The 20,857-nt window shown below is 48.1% G+C and overlaps 1 protein-coding gene across 2 annotated transcripts; it reads right to left on the minus strand.

Annotated features, from left to right (window-relative positions):
* Positions 1 to 570: 570 nt before the first annotated feature.
* STK25 (serine/threonine kinase 25) lies at positions 571 to 19,854 on the minus strand. 2 transcript variants are annotated; one of them, XM_085069854.1, is made up of 12 exons: positions 19,711 to 19,854; positions 18,703 to 18,817; positions 12,320 to 12,550; positions 11,075 to 11,131; positions 9,940 to 10,048; positions 8,492 to 8,649; positions 8,054 to 8,239; positions 7,363 to 7,508; positions 6,397 to 6,511; positions 6,030 to 6,101; positions 4,337 to 4,473; positions 571 to 2,718 (listed from the first exon to the last, which is right to left on the minus strand). In XM_085069854.1, the coding sequence occupies exons 2-12, from the start codon at positions 18,730 to 18,732 to the stop codon at positions 2,679 to 2,681; spliced, it is 1,281 nt and encodes a 426-aa protein (XP_084925980.1). In that variant the 5' UTR covers positions 18,733 to 18,817; positions 19,711 to 19,854; the 3' UTR covers positions 571 to 2,678. The 2 variants fall into 2 exon arrangements, with proteins under 2 accessions (XP_084925980.1, XP_084925981.1); XM_085069855.1 differs by having other exon boundaries at positions 19,715 to 19,853.
* Positions 19,855 to 20,857: the final 1,003 nt, after the last annotated feature.

The following is a 20,857-nucleotide window of genomic DNA, read 5'->3' on the forward strand; positions in this document are numbered from 1 at the left end:
GCACTGCAGAGTTGGTCACAGCCTCAGCTTTGTCTTCAAAGTTCTGTTCCTGCCCAGGGAAAGACAGTCACAAGGGTTTAAACCTGTCCCTGAGATCACACAATCTCAGGGATGTCTGGTCCAACCCCTGCTCATGTAGGGCCACATCTGTGCAGTGGATCATCCCCAAAGATGGAGACTCCACCACCTCCCTGGGAAACCTGTGCCAGGGTTAGGGCCTCCTCCCAACTGCACAGTGAGACAGAGGAAGGCAGAGATACCCTGTTGCCAGTCGAGCCTGAGTCTGAAGATAATGCAGATAATGAACAAACTTCAGCAAGAAACTGCAGTGCAGAATCCTCCAGTGCACAGCTATACCTTTGCCAACAGCGTGTGCTTCCTGCAGTGCCAGCAGAAAGGACTGATGTGCCTGCAGCACACAGTAATCCTTGCACACAAAGTATTTAGTTCTGTCTCTGGGGTCTCTGTTATAGAGTCATGAGGAAGATGCAGGGACAGACCTAGAAGAACGCAGAGAAAAGCAGCTGGAACCAATCCATTTCCCCTAATAACACAGTTACACCAGCCTCATTTGTTTTGTTACTTTATTGAAAGTGGCAGATCCCTTTCAATGTTTTTAAAAACTAAACCCATTGTTGCTTTGAATACTGGACGAAGGGTGTGGGGATTGTTTCCTTTAAAAAGTTTACTCGTTACACTGCAGAGCACATGAGTAACGATACAGGTACCTTATCCACACGGTTTGCTACCGTGAACAGCAACTTCAAAAGCAGCAGGAGCCCTTGTGCAGGCCTGCAGCCTCTGCCTTCCCCCTCTCCAAGTATCCTGTCTTTACATTAACTTCTCCTCCTAAGGGAAAAGTGGGTTTGTTTTGTTCTTCCTAACTGCAAGCTCTGAGCTGGCTCTCACCACAGTGGAACACTGCTCTGCAGCAGAGATCCAACAGCAGCACCTCTTCTCTACTGTACAAGTTCATAGTGTTGCTGAGCCTGGATTTATCCATCAGGATAAATAAAGGATAGTCATAAGCTAAACTGAACATCACACACTAGGATGAGGGAACATATGGTCCTCCTGAGCTACTTGCAGCCCAGCACTTAAAATCGGCAGGTCTGAATCTAAGTACCAAAAATCAAGCCTTGTTTCTAACCAAGTGTCTTTAAAAAAACATGCTAAACAGCTCCAGCCTTTGTTCTCAGTGGCTCTGGGGTGAGCAATGTCATCCACATACAAACACCCAGACAGAAAGATCTGGGTAACTGAGGTCTTGATGACTTCATGGAAATCTCTTCACAGTTAGAGAGCAGCTCTCTAAGCAACCAGCTATCAGGGGTTATTTTCCTAAGTCTATTTTTCTAGACCTTTAAAGTGTAGATTTAAGATCTGTGCGCTTACCTGAATTAAAGATTTGCTTTATAAACTAGTCTGATACAGAAAGCAAAGCTCCTGGGGATGGCTCTGCTGGAATACCTTAAGCAGCCAATACAGCAGTAGATGCTTTACTTTCTCTGCTAGCAAACACCACTCCAGCTTGACAAGTGGAGCAGAGTCGTGGCTGCAGCAAGTTTAGATCCCAGGCTGAAGGAGGAGTCAGAAAGGGAAGGCTGAGGAGAGGGAGGCCCAGAGCAGCTTTTAGGAATCCCCAGCCCTACCACACTGCTGAGCCATCCAGTTTACATCTTCCTGTAGAGGACACGTTCTTGGCTAAAAAACTGCTGTGTAGTGTCCCTCTGCCTTGTGAACCAAAGCCCTGCCGGTGTCTTCAGCTGTTGTGTTGCCCCCACTGCACTGTTTAGCCCCTCTGCCCCACATGGGTCTGCACAGTGTGTGTCTGCTCAGCTCAGACTGGCACTGCCCAGCCTGCCTGTCGAGCTGCTTCAGCTGCCAGAAGTGCCACGGGCAGGAACTCCATCAGCTCCCCCAGCAAACATACCCACTTTGCCTTCTGCTCCCTGGAGACCTAAGGCAAGTTCTGCTGTTGCCTGAAGTAGATGAACTGAGGCCTAGTACAAAACGATGTCCCAGAGCCAAAAAAAAAAGAACAGTCAGCAAACCCATCCTCCCATGAAACGACAGTCTGGGAAAAGCAGCCGTGTATCAGCTCAGCTGCTGCGGCACTGGAAAGCGTTCTGTGACTTGTGTGTGAAGGACTTGAAGTGATCCTCCAGAAGAACTGGAGAGCTGGTCTCACTCTCCCAGAGGCCCTGAATGCCTGGAGAGCTTCCCAACATCCCTGCACTCACACACGACTGCTCACAAACACTTCTTTAGGAAGGGCAGGAGGCTAAACCCATCAGACTGCCTGTGAAACACATATCAATGGAAGAGAATCTCCCTTTTTCCAGCAGCTAGGCATTTACCAGAAACAAGCTGTGAATCAAACCAAGCCAAAATGGACACATCCATTGTAGGAAAACAATTAAAAACTGCATTGATTACATTGTAAAAACAATTAGACCACCCATCTTGGGTTCTGCAAAAGGTCTAAGTTGTACTTGCATCGCAAACCCCACCCTGGGTTATCATGGAAAAACGGCTAACATGAAGGCTCTGAAATGTCCTGGAGTCCATCACAATGTCACATCCAACGGCAGATGGTGGTCTGGATTAGAGATGTAGTTCTTATGAAGCTGGAAAAAATCCTTCCCCCCTCACAACAACAGCAGGGAATGTGAGTGTCAGCGGGCAGAGGTCAGGTGGTTCCGACTGTGTGAAAACCTGCAAGGAAGAATTAGCAGGGAAAACTGGTCAGTAGTGGCTGTTTGAAGCTCTCACCTGAAGAGGACCCACAGGCAGCCACCAGCAGCTCTGCCAGTGGGGGAAGGCCTCAGGCTGGGTGGGTCTGTCCCCATTCCCACTGCTACTGCCATCAGTTTTTCCTAGATAAAAAGTCCTGACAAAAACCCAGCACTTTAGCAAAAAGCCAAGGTGGTGCTTTTTTCAGGCTTTCAAGATTCAGTTTTAACCTAATAAGAATTTTTCAGCACTAGTGTTGTACAGTAAGAAAGCAATCAGGTCTTTGAGGTTTTGCAAGCTCCCAAAGAAACCAAGTATCCTGTGCTTCTGCCCCATCCAGTAGTGTCATTTCTAGGCTGACAGAAGTGAATGATGCTGAAACAGCTACCCTGTCTGCAGTCACCCACACACATCTGTGAGCACCTCCTGCTCAGTGAGAGGCTCAGGTTTTACAGGTATCACAGGACACCTTCTGTGCCCCCTGTGGGTCAGCCAGAAGAATGTGTTCTCTTCCTGGCATTAAGTGATTATTAGATGAGGGTTCCACACAGCCCCATAGTATATTTGCTTGGAAGCTTGAATGATGGAGAAACAGAAGCCATAGGGCTGGATGTGGCACTCAGTGCTCTAGTTGACAAGGTGGGGATCAAAGGCTGGACTCAATCTCAGACATCTTTTCCAACCTAACAGTGATTCTGTTCTGTTCAACAGGTACTTGAGTTACAAGGTACAAACTTTAACCCATCAGAAATAAATGCTTAGAAAGCCTAAGCTGAAGGATGTCAAGACTGTAAAGCTTGGGTTGTGTTTACAGGGGCAGCCAGAACACAGAACAGCTTCTTTGGTCTTACATGTATGGCAAAACACTTCCAGCCTGCTAACCAGGGAGGAGCCAAATGTTATGTTTCTCTCTTGTTAAGGAAAGGGTGAGATTCAGGATAGCCTGCTGTGAAAGGGAGAAAAGCCAAATTAATGTTAAATAAAGCCTGATAAATCTGTGACCAGGTTAGCTGTGTTGGTACCTGCAACACATAGATGTGACTGGACTTGGTGCCAGCAGTGGAGCCAAGTCTGACCCAGCCAAGAACTAAATTCTACCAGACTACACTCCTTCACTGGTTTAATAAGTAATTCTCTTCAGGAAAAGAACACTTTCCTATATACCTACAGCTGGGCAAGCAGTGACTGGCTGCACGTAGTGCTGTAAAGCACATTCCTTGCAATGAAACAGATACTCATTAACAGAAACCTCCTATTACAGAAGTGATCCCAATGAGATTTTGCATAGTCCTTGCTACCTGAGTAATGGGATGAGCAGAACATCACATGTATATAGATATATGTGCAAAATGAAGGTGAATAGCAGCATCTTTGTGTGCCCTGCAACATACATCTGCTCTACAGAAACCTGTCCAGTGTGAGGAAAGACTTCTGAGGTCGAAGAACTGTTTCAATTAAATGAAAGCAGTTAAAAGAAGTGGCATAGGAACGATTAAGGCAGCTGTCATCAATATTCACTTTTGTCTGTCTTGACTGCTCATCACCAACCTTTCCACAGCTCTGGAGCACAACAGCCCCAGCTCACACTCAGGGCACTCACCTTTGTACCCGCTCCACCATGTGCGCTATCAGTTTGTCAGAGATGCCTGGGCAGGACTCCTCAGCCAAGCTAAAGGCGTTCTCCAGCTCTTCCATAGCTCCCACATTGCCTCCAGTCTGCTTGTGCTTATCTTTGAGCTGCAACCCAGAAACAGGGCAGTAGGTCCTTATTTTGTTGCAGAAAGCACTGGTCAAGAAGTGCAGCAGTGATATTAAGGCCCTTTCCCCTCTTAGTATGACTCCACCAGGGTGCAGGAGGGCACCCACATTCCACTTAAACCAAAAAGAGCTGCTTTTGTAGGTCAGGAAGGTAGAAGTCCAGTGTCTAGGGTTCAAATTTTCCTCCAGGTACTACTTCCCCAGGGCAGCATCACACAAGGATCTGAACAACAATCAAGCGTCCTGTTGAACAACATCTGCCAGCTTACCACTGTCCAGTTCAATTAAGCTCCCATTAGGCTCTGCTGATTAAAGAGCTTTAGATTAAGCCTGGCAGTTCTTTGCCTCAATTCTAGGATCAGCCTTTTCTGTTGTTGGAGCTCACCTGTTCTCCATGCTTCGGAAAGCAGGACAATGTGAATGCTAATCTCCAGTTGTGATCATTCCTGTGCACCAAGTCCCCTGCTGGGAACAAACAGTTCCCAGCCAAAAAGGGCTGCTGCCTCCTCCATGGGGCACCTGGTCCCTACAACAAAGCTGTGGGAACAACCCACACACACCTCTGCACAGTCAGAAGTGGCAGGGGCATGGAGGGCAACTCAGTTACACATCAAGGATACAGATTTCTTAGGCCAAAAATAGTTGTGATGCTCAAGGCAAGGTTTTGATGTCTACCTACCAAAGGCTGCCCACCTCAGAACAAGCATAGGGTCTGTCCTGGAGGTAAGTTGTCAGTTTGATGCCAAGGCCCTGACCTTCAGCTTGCCCAGCAGCCTGTGATGGGAGCAGTGTGTGCTGGGCAGTCTCTTCCCACTGCAGAAGAGCTCTCTGGAGGCTTGCAGGAGTTAGAGCACTGCACTGAGCTCAGCTTTACCAGCTGCTTCTTGCTGCTTGTCCCTCCAGCCCCAAATTCATTTTACCTCCCTGCTTTTCAATTTCTCCAAAATTGCAGTTGCCCACATCTGTTAGTGACTCCCCATGGGCTATTTTCAATAATAACATCCAATAACAAGCATGCAGGGAAGGTAGATGAAAGATTAAGAACAGCATCTCAGTCAGATCTCCATTCACACAGCCCAGCTTCAGCCCTCTTAGGAAAAGAGGGGATCAAGCCTAGCTGGTTTAAGATACAATCATACAACAGTGAGGAGGACAAAGTCTTCAGTTCTAGTTTCCTACCAAGAGCAAAGAATAACATGTGCAACCAGCAGCAAAGCAGATTTTCAACCTGGAGAAGTTTTCTTTCAAGTCCCCTCTCTACTGCATGCAAAAGCCAGGTTATTTCAGAGACTGCCCAGAACCCTTCCAGCACCTGATTTTGCTCAGTGAGATCTGCAGAGCCAGCAGGAAAGTCTAATCAAAGGAAAGGAGAACCAACAAACTGGGGTAAGGGAGTCAAACTAGCAGAAATTAAATGTCCAAGAAGCCACTTCCTGCCTGAACTGGTGCAGCAACATTAGTAAGGAAAAGCACAAAACCACATTTACAGTCTCTTCATCTCCAACCAGCAGAGACACCAAGAAGGTTCTTCTCACCTCCCCAAAAACTGGGTGAACAAGTGTGGAGAGACACTGTGACCGTGGCTGCCTCTTGATGGGCTCAGTAGGCTGGAAAGCAACATGAAAAGAAGTTACAAGCACAGGCAAAAACTCCCAGGGCACATGAAGTACTAAGCCTTTGGTTAATTCACAGCACCTCCAGGGCAATCCCATCACCAGATCTTGGGAAAGCCACAAGTCACAGTACCCTGATGATATGGAAGAGGCAACTATGGAGCACCAGCCCTTAGTGCCAGGCTGAAGTACATTTCGGACATAAGATGAGGGCCTGGTGGCTTCCCCAAGACATCCAAAAACTTGTGTTAGTTCAGCCCACTTCAGAAAGACCAGACAGTACACAGACCTTCTGGGAACCATGAAGAGCCATTCCTTTGTGCAGCTTGCTCAAGGAATTGGGGCGAATGGTTGGTGGGAATGTCCAGATTGGACCCTGGTCTCCATCCTCTGCATCTCCATCACTGCAAATGAAAAGGGGAAAGTCAAGACAAAGCCTCAGCTCCACACACTGGGGGTTTGCCCACACTTTCCCAGAATCACAAGTTCTCCCCATCTGACTGCCATATTGTTGCAGGCCTTCAGGCTTTTCACTATCCTAGAAAAAATTCTGAAGAGAAGCCTCTTCAGTCTCTACAGCACACATACAGCATCAAAGAGATCTGAGTTAAGTACTACATCGTGTTTCCAAATCACCACATTCACCTTTCTGATCTAGCTAGTTTGAAAAAGTTTATAGTGCTAGTTAAATATAAGAGAATTTCAAGACAATCCAAGCTCACAAGGGGCTAGGCTTAGATGTCACAAGCCAATCTCCCCAAGTCCTTGGTCACTCGAGTCACTGCCCCTACAGGCGAAGAGCAGCTCTGTGACACCAGTCTGGCAATGAAGTGCCCTTTCTGCATCCAAAGTCTATAACCTGACTGTCCTGCATAGCAGCAGCAAAGATTTACACCTGAGTACACACAAATACAGCTCTTGCCACAGTTATTAAAGCCTGTGGCTCTTGTAGTTAATGTGCATAAAATACAGGAAACAAGAGCCCTGTTCTACTAGTTACATGCAGACTAAATGTTTTGTGTCAGGACTTTGATTCCTTACACTCAGCAAAGAGGCTCCACAGGTTAAGACCAGAACAGAGAACCAGGCCCCACGGAACACGAGGTAACAGCCTGGCTCTTCAGGCAGCACTCACTTGCTCCCAGAAACGAAAGCCCAAAGGTTAAGATCTCAGGTGGGAAAAGGACCTGAGCTGTTTGCAGTAGGCTACCCTGGGGCAAGCAGGGGCAACTCTCCATGCAAAGTATGTACTTACATATCAGAATCACCAGAACTGGAATCTTCTCCATGGCCCTCTGATTTCCAGCGCTTGAATCGATCAATCAGCTCCATTAAGAATGAGGTTTTCTTGGTGTAGCGTGTGATGAACTTGTGCTTTAGCAATTCTTTAGCTGTTGGCCTCTGGAGCAGAAAAGGAAAGCATGTCACATCTAACCATCTCTGCAGACTAAACATGCAATTCACTGACTTCAACTGGAATCACAGAATATCCTGAGCTGGAAGGGATGTACAAAGATCATCAAGTCCAACTCCTGGCCCTGCACAGGACAGCCCCCAACAATGCTACCAATCCCCAGCAGTGTGCCTGAGAGTGTTATCCAAACGTTCCTTGAACTCTAGCAGCCTTGGGGCCATGACCACTGCCTTGAGGAGCCTGTTCCAGTGCCTGGCCACTCCCTGGGGGAGAAGCCTTTTCCTAATATCCAACCTAAACCTCCCCTGACACAGCCTCATGCCATTCCCTTAGGGCCCATTGCTGGTCATCAAAGAGAAGTGATCAGTGCCCATCCCACCACATGCCCTCATGAGGAAGCCCTGCCAGGCTCATGTGTCCATCCTGTAAGCTCAGCAATTCTCTCTCCAGGAATTCTGGCACTGTCCTGCTAAAGGAATTTTCAACCTCTGCTGACCTTTACCCAAATTCACAGGGGGGCAGCAATACTCACAAATCTAGGATCCTTATTGAGGCAGGCTTCCACGAACTCCTTGAAGGGCTTGCTGTGGTGACCCTCAAGTGTTGGAGGGTTGTTTTTGGGGATCAAGAAGAGTACCCTCATAGGATGCAAGTCAGAATTTGGAGGTTCTCCCTTTGCTAGTTCAATGGCTGTAATCCCAAGGGACCAGATGTCTGCCTGGAAAAGAGAAGAACAACACAGAACAGCAAGGAGCAATTCTACAACATGAAAGCACAGTTTTAGGACAGCTAATCACATCAAATCAGATGGGGCATTTCATGTCTAATACACAAACTTCTCCAGCAGATCCTGAATCATAACAGGAAAGAATAATTCCTGCAGTTAGCAGCATTTCCAATCCCTGTTTCTGTCCTATCGCGACCTCATGCACAGTAGCTCCAAGGAGCAATCCTCTTGCTCCCAGCTCACCTTGAAGTCATAAGCAGACTGTTTGATGACCTCTGGTGCCATCCAGAATGGAGTCCCCACAAAGGTGTTTCTCTTGATTTGGGTGTCTGTCAACTGTCCAGCCACCCCAAAGTCAGCCAGCTTCACATCTCCTTGTTCCGAAAGCAGCACGTTGGCAGCTGAAGACACAAGTAAGCAATTAAGTCTTGTAAGAGAGGTGGCTTCTGAGCCACTCAGAGGTGGCTTCTGAGTCACCTCCAGCCCACACAGAGCTGAACACTGAGTGAGGCCCTCCTGTGCCATCCTCCTTCACCCTCAGCCTGGATTTAAAGCCTCAGACCCATTGTCATGGTTTGAACTCCACTGGGTAACATGGAACAAGTTCATGAACTTTGTTGGATCAGAAGGGGAATATTGCTAAGGTAGGAGCAGGGAGTAGATGTGAAAGACCACACAATCAAGTAGATGTGACTCCCAGCCACACAAAGGGAGAGCAACACAGCCTCTAATGCTCTTGATTTTTCTTCCAGAGTAGCATTCAGCACAGGTTAAATAGCAGATCCTTCTAAAGAGCTCAACTCCCACTCTTGTGCTAGTTCCCACTCACTCATAACACTGTAACATCGTGCAGATTTGGGAACAGGGTTTTTCTGTAGGACTTTTCATTCTGAGACCCTACCTAACAACTTTCAGCATTTCCCTACCACTGGCAGTCAACTTTCAGCATTTCCCCACCACTGGCAGCCAACAGCCCTGCATATCTTGCAGTGCTAGAAATGTGCAGTCTCATGTACACAATGGAATCTTTTCTCCCTGCACGAGGTTCCTGTGCCCTGCCTGCTCACATCCCCTCCTGCAGTGGGTCAGCAGTGAGCATCCAGCACTGGCCACAGCTCCACAGCACTGTCCCTCCATCCTGCCACAGTACTTTGATGCTCTGGGCTCACTGTGACACTGCTCTTCAGGAGGCAGATGCCAGCTCTCTCTCCACTGCACGTGGCCAGTGACTATAAAAACCAGCAGCAGGATAAGCTGACACAAGCTGCCCTGATTTTCTAGGGCTGTGAACCCTGCATGAGGACAGCTCATGTCTGCTGTGAGCTATAACCACAATAATCAGCACACACACCCTTTCAGGTCCAGCAGCAAAGCAAATGTCCAGACACAAGTCAGCAAATATCTGAGCAAACCTTCCATTGACTCCTTTGCTTTAGCTCCCTGATTGTCCAAACTCAAAATGCTAGAGGAGATCTACAGATCCTTAATGTTCCTCTAAACCCTAAAGACATAAAAAGCATGAATCATGATACAGTGACAAGCATCAGATTCAGATAACAGCAACCCAACACGATAAGCAGTACTGAGAAACAGTCTTTGAAACCTTGCAGATTATGGTGAAATATAATACCTCTGAATTTTATGTTACTAACATCCCTTACAAGAAAGGGAGCTGAGCTCTCCAGTCTTACCTTTGATGTCCCTGTGGATCTTCCTCTCTGAATGTAAATAATCCAAACCCTTCAGGATTTCTCTCAGGATAGTAGCTATGTAAGTCTCTTCTAGTGGTCCTGGCTTCAGCTGATAAAAGGCAGAAAGATGACTTAAAAGAGGGTGACTGATGCCTTGGATTTTCCAGGCTCTCAGTTTGTCACTTGAAAACCTTGGCCAAGCAGGCTGTACTCAGCAGGAAGCACCTTCTTGCACACCTGGTGCACATTCTATGAAGCAGAATGCTGGTCTTTGCACCTGGCAGCATTAAATGGAAAAACTTTGGGGGATTTTCTGCTAGTCTAGCCATCTGTTAAAGGCTTCATCTCTAGCTTTGGCCTGGAAATACACTGGTGAACAGAACATTCTATTAGCTTGTCTTGTTCAGATCTCTCTGCTAGCATGCAAATACTGAATTTCACCCTCTGAGACATCAACCCTCAGGCTGTGGAGTATGGTATCAAATCTCTTCTCCTTTCCATCAGTTCTCCTCTAACCCAAGTCCTGCCTTCACAGTGCAATAATGAGGTTGTGACACTCAGATAACTTCTGCTGATGGCAGCCCCTCACTACACCTTCCTCCAAGTCACTGTAGGCTCAGCAGCTTTCCCTACATGCCTCATTAGTGCTCTGGAAAATGGGTGTTATTGTCCTAAAGAGAAGAGAAAAATGCTGTGACAGAATACAGTGCAGCAGAACTTTGCCTATGGGTACATTCTGCGTTTGTATTCTCTTAAATTTTGGGGTAAGTTGATCACAGACCATGTCTTTACTGAGCTATGCAGGCACTGAACAGTACCACAACTCTGACTAGGTGAAGTACAGATTTGCACTGCTCAAAACCAACTGGCTGTGGTCACTTTTCAGTTCACTGACTCTTTCCATAATACAGCAGCACAGCATGCTGGAGAACAGTGCTGGGACAGCTGAGCTCCATGAAAACATTCCCTCTATCCTGGGATAAGCATAACCACCATGTCTATCCTTGCACTGCTCACCCCTCAGGCACAGGGCTGCCAAAAAGATGGTATGTGGCAAACGAGTGTCTGGCTTGTGGGCATTTCACAAACCAAGTCTCCAGTCAATATTTTTCATAGTCTAGAACTTGCCACTTACCAAATCCAGGGCTGAACCTCCTCCCAGGTACTCCATGATTATCCACAATTTAGTGCCCTGCAAGCAAGAGCACAAATCAAGAGCAAAGACAGTAATACAAGCAGACAGAAAAGTGAAAGGCTTATGAAGCGGCAAGATACAAGAGTTCGTCCCGTGCACAATCCAAGAGATGCTGCACACCACAGCTCTCAGGGCTTAAGAAAGGATCCCCCAGCTCCCTCTTTCCTGCTGACACAGCATTACAGAGGCAGACCTGCCTCCAGTACATTTCTAACTCTCAGTCTGCAGTTTCAACTGAACAAATGACCCTACAGGCACCAGACTGCCCAGCCCATAAAGTTATTCGCAGGCTGGAGCCCTTTAGCGTTTCTCCAACAGCTCATCCAGCATAAGACCTTTCTGGCAATGGCAGGGGAGCATTGCAGCCTTTGATCTCATTAACAGGGCTGCCAGCTTGAAGAGTACAATCAGCAAGATACTCTTACTCCTCAGAGAAGAGATTTCCATGCTGAAGTTCTCAAGCTCCTGGTAGAAGATAAGCAGCAGGTCCATGAAACTACAGCAGAAGGCCGAGAAAATGTATTACGGCCTTTGAAAAATACGTAAGGAATATTCTGGACCCAAAGAGCTGAGAAACTGTTAGCTGCAGTCCCACTGTTACATTTATCTCCAGCAGCAAGAATGCAGAGGCCACTTCTGATCAACACTAGTAGTAACTTCCATGAGAGATTCCTAAACCTGTTCTCAACAGAGGCAGTATCTCTATTGAGATACAGCACTCCTCTGAAGACTTGGTTAATATTATTTTATTCTTATTATTCCCCTGATGAAGTACAGTTTCAACCTCCTTTTTTATCAGAGGCTACTGAAAAGGTGGCCTAGAAGGTACTACCTTAAGACTGTGCTGTTCTGGAAAAGTATTCCTATGAACTTCCTTTCCAGAATTGTCAGACCAGGAAGAGATTAGTCTTCAACAAATAACTTGCTCTCCAGTGAAGTGCCCTGCTCTTGGTACCACACAGTACAGAGTGCCTCATTTCGATATGCTTAGCAAGTGTCTTAAAGCCCAGTCTGCCATGAAGTGCACATCAATGCAGTGATCAGTCATCACTGCTGCTGCCGCCATGCTGCAACTCACACATCAGACATTTTCCAGTGCTGTGTGCCACCATCTGCTGCATCACCCACAGAGGAGCCCTCCCCATTCCTCAACGACTGGCAAGGAATCACCATGGTTTGTCCTACCTTCAAGTAGGAGCCATAGTACCGGGTAATGTAGGGACTGTCACACTGGCTGAGCACCGTAATCTCCTGCTGAATGTCCTCAATCTCATCCTCAGCCTCCTCCAGATCAATGATCTTGATAGCAACCACTTCCTTCGTGCGGTTGTCGATCCCTTTATACACTTCACCAAACGATCCTTTGCCGATCCGCTCCAGCTTGGTGAACAGCTCCTCAGGATCCACCCTGGAGTGCTAAACCATAAAGCAGAGATGGGAAAATTCCATTAACTCCCAGCACACATACCCATATAGCTCATCTCCATACCTGTGCACCTATTGTGTTGATAAATTCACCTGAAACTCACATATACTAAAAAGTTTTAGAAATGTAACACAGAATATGTCCAAGATTAGAACCTTTTCCACAGGCTTTCTGACCCTGCACATGACAGTGGGGGAGGAAAAGAAGAAAAGCCCAGCATGAGAATGTCAGCAAATATCTCTATGGAAAGTATCAGCTCCACTGTGACAGGGCTGCTCAACTGCAGGTACTATGTGATGCCAAAACAGCTCCATGAGCAAGCACCTGTTCACACTTCAATAGAGACCAGCAAGGCATACCAGAACCAGCTTTCTCTTGCAGATCAGGATGAGAAAATGGGAACAAGCAAGAGGCCGTAAGAATGTTTCCCTAGTTAGCCTTCCTGCACTCAAAGACTGAAATGATTTGAAAGATATGCACCCTTCCCGACTTGTCTGGAGGGTGAAATATTCCAGTAATATGAGTTCACACTTACTGTCTTCTCTGCTGCAGCCTGATTTCCAGGCAGCACCCAGTCCAGCTCTCTTCAGACATTTGCAGATGGAGCCTCACATCTTTTGGAAGGTCAGCAGCAAGGTAGAGGCAGGAGAGCAGAATGGACACTCCATCTACCTGACCTGCTTTTCTGGAACAGCCTCTTCCCTGGCTGGCACACCCAGATGCAAAGGAAAATAGCATCTCCTTCATTAGATAAGCACATCAACTAGGCAGTTACTAAGAGAGAAATACTGACTTTTTAACAGCAGCTGCACAGTTAAATTCTTTATTAAGATGACTGTGAATGAGAAAGTGACTGTGATTTGTTCCCTTTCTCAGGATATTTCGTTCAGTCCAGCAGCACACCAGGAGGTCCTGCTCTGCTTCATGATACTAAAATGCTTTTGTGATTAGTTTTTCTGCCTGTTTTAAAAATAGTTAAAAAAAAAGTTGGAAAATATGGCCTGACCTTAGGAAGTAGCCAAGCCATTAGAGGGATTTTTCCACACCCAGAACTTCTCAGTCTCACCTCCATCATGTCACCCAGCGAGACCGCTCCCTCACAAGGGCCTTGAGTTGGCAGATTTTATCAGAGAACAGGGAAGCTGCATTTTTCCATCTCATACCAGGTTCTAGCAGCAGGCCATCATTGAGCAGCCCAAGGTGTTGCTTAATGATTAAGCCAGTCTGTCATCACAGGTTGTTTGCCTTCTGTGCCTAGTGCATTGCTATAAGCCAGGCCTGGTGAGCTTTACAGTCAGCTCACTCAACAGGATTTCCACACATACTCCAGTCCAAGATACAGAAGGATAACCAAATATCCCTTTGCATCCATAGCAACACCCAAACAGGCTGTGCTTTGAACAAATGTGCTGGAAACAGACTGGAAGGGATGTTCAGAGATAAAAAGAACTGGAGATACATAGCAGTCTGGAGAGGAAAGTGGGGGAAAGAGGATTAGAGCTTGAGAAATGCCAGGGAACAATATGAGAATGATGACTGCAGGCAGAAAGAACAGTCTGACTAGTCCAGGTTCACTATAGACCAGGAGCAGTTTCCACCTCTTGAGTGACTTGGAGGAAGGGGCAACAAAGTGCCCCAGTCATTACTGTGCACAGTGACCTACTGTACCCTAAAAATGCCACTCAACACATGAGCCACTCCCACACACCAGGGAGAAGGGAGAGAAAGATCATCTAGAACCACCTGCTCAGCTCAGAAAAGAAACACTACCCACATGAATCCTGCAGGGAAGCAACCCATCAAGGAAACCTTTCTCCCATCCCATGTAACTTTTCCATGAGGTAAGAAACTGCAAGGTGGAAATAACTGCTCCCCCCTCAGTTTGGTAGAGCACACCAGAGAATTAGGACTGATTTCTCCAGATCAGGACATCAAACATCAGAGCACTGGCTATGGCAGGCAGCTTTTGGGACAACTACCACTTTATGTGGTAGGCTCTGTAATCATGGACAGCTTTGTAAACAGCTTCCAGACTTGGATGTTGGTTTATCCTGTTTTCTGTAGAACAAAGCAGTTCAGGTAGGTGCGGTGAAGGAGACAAAGCTTCCTGACAAGCAGACAGAAATTCTACCCAAGAGACTCAGGAAAATAATGTAACTGATGAGCAGATGTGACAGGACCACCGACATTAGGGTGGAAACCTTAGGAAACTTTGTAGGTACTGGATTTACTTTCCCAGTGCTGACATGGAAACGCTTTAGAGCTCTCAGGTGACAGGGCAAGAGTCTGACCATATGGAGGGCCTGAGGGTGTACATCCCTTGATGCAGTGGCCAAAATTGCAGAAGTCACACCCAGCAACAGACAGAACTCAGGAAGCCAGTACAGGGCCAAGGGGTACAGAGTCATTCCAGCCACAGTTAGAGTCTTTGGACATTGCTAGAGGACCACAGTTTGCTGACGAATTTCTTCACTTTCTGTAAACAGGGAGGAGTTTGGCCCATCCCAGATTGAAGTAGGTCAATGTCTGCTCAAAAGAACACCTTGTGACCTACCATTGTGGACACCACAGAAGAAATTGGCAGGTGGCATTTTCAGCAATTCGGAATTCCCATGACAAACTAGGACGTCCTGACTGCAGGACATTGCTCAAAAGTCCCTGCCCATTAAAAAAATCCGGTTTGAGACACCACATGGTGACGCCCTGACAAACAAAAAAGATCAGATCTGTGGGCATAAAAGCCCCAGCACTCATCAGACAGCAGCACAAATGCAGTTCCACCATGAATGGAGAGCTATGGAACTGCACTGCTCTGCAGGAGAGAGAAGGATGCATTCCATGAGCCTGACTCTCCCCTACCCCAACATATCTGCACCTGCAAAGCAATGCAGTGAGAGCTGTAATAAGCACCATCCGTCCCTCTCCTAAACATGAATTATCTCAGTACCAGTCATCTGGTTAGAGAATCCCCCGGCTGGAAATCCATCTTCTGGAATTGCACGGCTACAAACACACCTGGGAAACTTCATTAATAGGAAGCAACAGAATCCAGGTGAAATGCCCACTTAAATACCTGCTTTATACCTGCTTAAATGAGCACAGATAACCCAAAGCAGCTTATTAGCACCTGTCACCTTTGCAACTGTGCACCAGCTTGGGTTCTTTTCATTTTCTTCCACATTCACAGAGCCCATCAGGGTTGAAAAACGGAGCTCCAAGTCAGCAGCGGCTGCTCCTTGTTCTACTACTACATGTAAAGCAGTTAAGGGATGGTCACTACATTGTAACTTTTTGCTTGACTTCAACTGCTTATTACACAGCAGTTCTGAAGCAAAAAGCCTCCTGCTGTTCCTCTCCACTGAGAGCAGCCAGTCAGGCATTAAGAGACGGCTCAGGCAAACCTGGGCAGGCTTTGAAGGGAGAGCACACAATGCATGATCTCTGCTGTAAGTGCAGGAAGGGAATAAGTATGAGAGGGATGATGAAAATTTCCTAGTAATGTGCTCCACTTCTGCCCTCTGGGATCTAATCTCAGAGCACAGGAAAGAAGGATGCTCTGTCCTGACAGGTGTGGGAGTGTTTGCCATCCTGACTGATGATGCCATGTTTTAAAACAGACCAACTCACTGCAGCCATCAGGAATTAGGAACTGCAGTGTGTTGAGACAAGCCTGGCAGTAACACCAGCTGCTTCATGGGGAAAGAATGGTTTTGGCAGCTCTGCCACCTCCAGCTGCAGAGACATGATATCCACAGTCTTTGAGAAGATGTGGATAAGTACAACAGAAGAAGGGTAAGTATCTGCTCTCATTTCAAAGATACTGTCTAGAAAAATAAGCTGCGTACTGGGAACAGAAGCAAACACCATTTGAACCAGCTGAAGATCTCTCTGGGCTGTGTCCAGCTGGATCTTACTCTCAGAATATGCAAGAGCAAGAATCACAACTGCATTTGTTGCATAAAACACTGAGGGGTGCTTAAACCCTTTTGGAAATGAGAATTCCTTAATCTGGGGCAGGTTGGAATTGGAATCACTGTTCTGTATGGGAGAGGTCTGTAACAGAAGATTATCAAGGCCACAATACTTTACAAGCTGAAGCTGACTGAATGTGTGGCAAATTCAAAGGGTTTATGTGAAACTACAGCTGCATTTAGTGTTATTTCTGACTAGAGCACTTTCCAACCAGCCAAACAAACAAACAAACATAATTTTGCTCTACCAAACACAGTGGAAGAAGAAAGCTTGTTTTAATAGAGCTCATCTGCTCTTCTCTTTCCTTCACTGCCTCCTCTGCTCCCCAGATTCTCACTCAGTGTTTACTCACACTGCCTGCTGAACACTCACCTCTGGGCTACCAGTCCCTTTGGTGAAACCAGCTTTCTGTCTGGAACCACCTGAAAGCTTCCCTGTCTATATGAAATCTGTGTACAGCTCTCTGCAACCACCAAAACCGGAGACAGTTTTGAATTTCTAGAGTATAGAAAAGAGAGAAGTTTGTGTTCAAGACTTTGAAACACACCTGTTTGTCTGAGACTCCCAACTCTCTTCACAGACAGCATTCTTTTACTTCAGGTAGTAAAGCATTACTTAGCCAAAAAATCTAAATGGCTTCTTCAACGTCACATAAGGAAGAGCAAATCCAGAAACAGACCTCAGATGAGAGTGTTAAACGTAGTAACTAACACAAATACATCACCTGGCAGATAGAGCCTCAGACAAAGACTGGAGGCCTGCAGTGCTGTATGTACACAGCACAAGGGAGTCAAGAGAGGAAACAGTCAGCTGAGGCAGGGAAATGGAGGCACAGAGGCAGAGCAACCTGGGCATTGGCCTAAGGTAACTCTGCCCATCAGCACCAGAACTGAGAATTAAAGACAAGTCAGGCTTTCACAGTACCTCCCACTGCTCCCTAAATCCCAGTGCAGAGAAGTTCAGGCCAGTTCCTATTGCCCTCCCAGCAAGCCTTAGTTACACAAATTACAAGGTTCTACCAGGGATTCCTGAAAAGACCAGAGGAATGGACAATACAGATTGGTTTCCTATTCCAAGACCAGGCAGAGTCATGGGATGACAGAATCTGAGAATGCCTAATGTCTCCATCATAAATTCAGAACTGAAATCACTAGAATGCTGATAAGCTTCATCAGTGAATGTCGTGTACAAAAAAAGCTTCAGAGCAACCTCCTCTGCAGCTACAGGACTCAGTTTTTCACCCTAACCACACAGTAGCCTTCCCTTTCTCTCCCTGTACTGTGACTCAGTCAGGGACTATATTTACATTTAATTTCAGACACACTTTGGGGAAACAGTTGATGTGAAAGAGCATGCAAACTAAGGTGCATTGCAAATCAATTTTAAGTCAGAAAGGGTTCAGAGAAAGCATTATCTCAAACCACTAAAGCTTTTAGTAATTCTACACCTAGCAACAGAACAGAATAATGCCCCAAAACTCACAAAATATGGTTTAAGAAGACCTATGTTCGGTACTGACATTTGCCAATAACCAAACACACCCCACAACCAAATTGAGAGGGAAGAAGATGCAATCCAATACTATTAATGTGGTTTAGCTTTTAGTCCCAAATCCTGGTATCATCTTTCCACATTCCTCTTATGAAAATGTCATCACAACAGCAGCATTTAACCACATCCATGGGGGCTGAGATGTCTTGGAAGAGCTACTGCTCAGTATCAAATATCACTGCCTCTTATGCAGCAAGGTTACAAGGACCATTTTTCTGAGACTAATGCCATGAACACTTGAGGAAGGTATGTCTGGCAGAGCCAGCACACACAGTTTTTCTGTCCCCATTTCTAGACCTCCCCTTCCAAAAACATTCAGAAAGCCAGTGACTCCTGTCTCCCTAAAAAGAAGACAGTTAATCCTAGAGAAAGGCTCCATACTGGATGAAGAATTCACTTTCTGTATGGCTGGCAACACAACACTATCAGCCCAACACCAGCACCAAGTGAGACACAGATCAATCAGCTAACTGGAGTAAGCTGAGACCTGTGCAAGAGAGATAAAGAGCGGCAAAAAGTGATTTTCTGGTTATTTGTTTGAAACCTTCACATCAAAACCAAACACTGTTATATAAACCCTTGAAAAGGATTTTAAAACAAATTTTTAATCACCACTTACCTGGGTAGCAAATTCTCTCAGGTGAGCCATGCCTACAGGATGGGTTTTTTGCAAAATCAGGGAGGATTAGGATGTCACAGCACAGCAGGAAAGCAACGATTTGTCCACTGGTCAACTGTGACAAACAAGAACACATAGCTCTCATGTGAGGTTCTCGGAACCTGGCTCATTCCCCTGAAGAGTTATCTGCATCTTTTTTCTTTCATTCATTTGAAGCTCCCCTTGAACCTGCCAACATGTTCTAAACATGCTAGGCCCTTCTTGCAAACTGCATTTCTCAATCCTTTAGAGAAAAGTCTTCCAGATGTGTCACAGAACCTCACTCGAACATTACACACTGACCAAGACTCAGGCATCATTTCCCCTACCATCACCTCAGCACAATCCCCAGCGTTACAGTTAACCCCACAGCTTTTTTCCCTCACCACCACTCCCAGCATCCTCCCCAGCACAGCCCACAGCATCGTCCTCAGACACTACTTTTCTCCTGCTCCTCCTCAGCAGCCCTCTCACTGAGGGTTCTCTCCTGCTCCCACCGTCCCCGGTACAGCCACCGGCAAAGCTCAGCTGCCCAGCACACACCTTCCTCTTCAGGGAGCCCCAACCCTGCTCCACCCCTGGCCGCTCCCTCTCCAGCGCTCCCCAGCGACCCTTCCCTCCACCCCAGCACCAGCTGAGCTCCAGCCCGGCCCGGCCCGCCGCCCAGCCCCTCGGGGCACCCCGGCCCGGCCCGGCCCTCTCCAGTGCCCCCCGCCCAGCACACCCCGCTCTCCTCAGTGCCCCCGGCACGGTGCGGCCCCACGGCTTCCCTCCACCCCGCTCCCGTCACGGACACCTCGCCCCACCTCACACCTCAGAGATGTCCCCCCTCCCGCGTTCTCCTCGCCATCATGGGCTACACAGCGCGCCCCTCGCCCCGCCCGGCACCCTCACAGTCCCTCTGTGGCGCATCGCCTCGCCGCCCCGCCCAGCCCGCGCAGGCCCGCCCGGCCCTGAGCGCCGCCGCACCTACGGGCAGCGCTGCGCCGCCGTCGGGAGGGCCATGCCGGGCCCTGGCGCACGGAGCCGCCGCCGCCCCGGGCTGCCCCGGGACACCAGGCGCGGCGGGGGGCGGGAGCGCCGGGCCGGGCGCAACAACACGGCGCGGCGGCGGGGAAGGCCGCACCGCGCTGCATGCCGGGAGGTGTAGTTTCCACGCAGCGCCACCCGGCAGTGGGAGCCATTTCCTGGACTACCATACCCAGAATGCTACGCGCCCAGCGGCAGGGCGGAGCGGCGGGGCGGAGCGGCGGCGCAGGGGTCGCTGGGGCGGGGAGTCCTGAGGCGCGGGGGGCGGGCGCTGCCCGGCCCAGCGGCCCCGCGGCGGGACGGCCTCACGACCCCCGCGCACTGGCGGGGAGGCTGCGGGAGAGTCGCTTTTGTCCTCGCGGCCCCGCCTCACGGCAGCCCTTACTGTGCCTGGGAGCCCCCCGGGGGAGGCTGGGCAGGCCCGCCCTCAGTTCCTCTCCTGCCCGCTGCTCCTGGTGAGGGAGAGGGGCTGCCGCTCTTTCTCCCCCCGCGGATTGCCCGTGCCCCCCAGCCCGCCGGGCCTCAGGGGCGGGAGGAGAGGCGAGGGGACTCTCATGAGCTCCTTCATGGCGCCGTTCTCAGCGCTGCATCTGCAGCGTTGGGTTTTCTCCACGTGCTGTAATGTCAGTGACTGATTCACGTTTTCAAAGAAAAAAAACCCCACAAAACACTTTTCGCAGCCTCTGTTGCCAGGCAGCTTTAACGCTGGCCCTGCATTTCTTCCCTGCAGTGAACAAACCAGGCAGAGCTTTTCCCTGGCGCTGACACGGAACGCCTTTGTCACAACCTGCTGCTCCTAATGGTGAGCTGGTGCTGCTCTGTAGCACAGGTGAGCAGCAAGAGGAGCAGCGCTGGGAACTGTTGTGCATGGACAGATGGGGCTGGACAGCAGCCAGCAGCTCCCTCACATTCCTCTTATTCACTCCCACATCCTTTCTGCATTCCCTTCCCCATCCATCTCCCATCCCTCTGTTTCCCTGCCCCTGATCAAACCATCCAGCAATTTGAGGTACGTGAGTGAAAACATGAATTACATAGAGCATAGGTATCAAATACTCCTGCAATGAGATTCTGGCTTTGTATTTAA

This window comes from Lichenostomus cassidix, chromosome 9 (genome assembly GCF_008360975.1).
Source record: "Lichenostomus cassidix isolate B80296 chromosome 9, HeHo_3.0, whole genome shotgun sequence".
Classification (NCBI taxonomy): Eukaryota; Metazoa; Chordata; class Aves; order Passeriformes; family Meliphagidae; genus Lichenostomus; species Lichenostomus cassidix.

What these genes read in the sequence shown, in the direction of transcription:
- STK25 (XM_085069854.1), bottom strand. Translation starts at nt 18,732, where the DNA reads ATGGCTCACCTGAGAGAATTTGCTACCCAG. An exon ending in ACTATGGCTCCTACTTGAAG is followed by an intron (nt 11,132 to 12,319) that starts GTAGGACAAACC and finishes TCTTGCTTGCAG; the next exon opens with GGCACTAAATTGTGGATAAT. An exon ending in AGTTCTGGTGATTCTGATAT is followed by an intron (nt 6,512 to 7,362) that starts GTAAGTACATAC and finishes TTTCATTTGCAG; the next exon opens with TGATGGAGATGCAGAGGATG.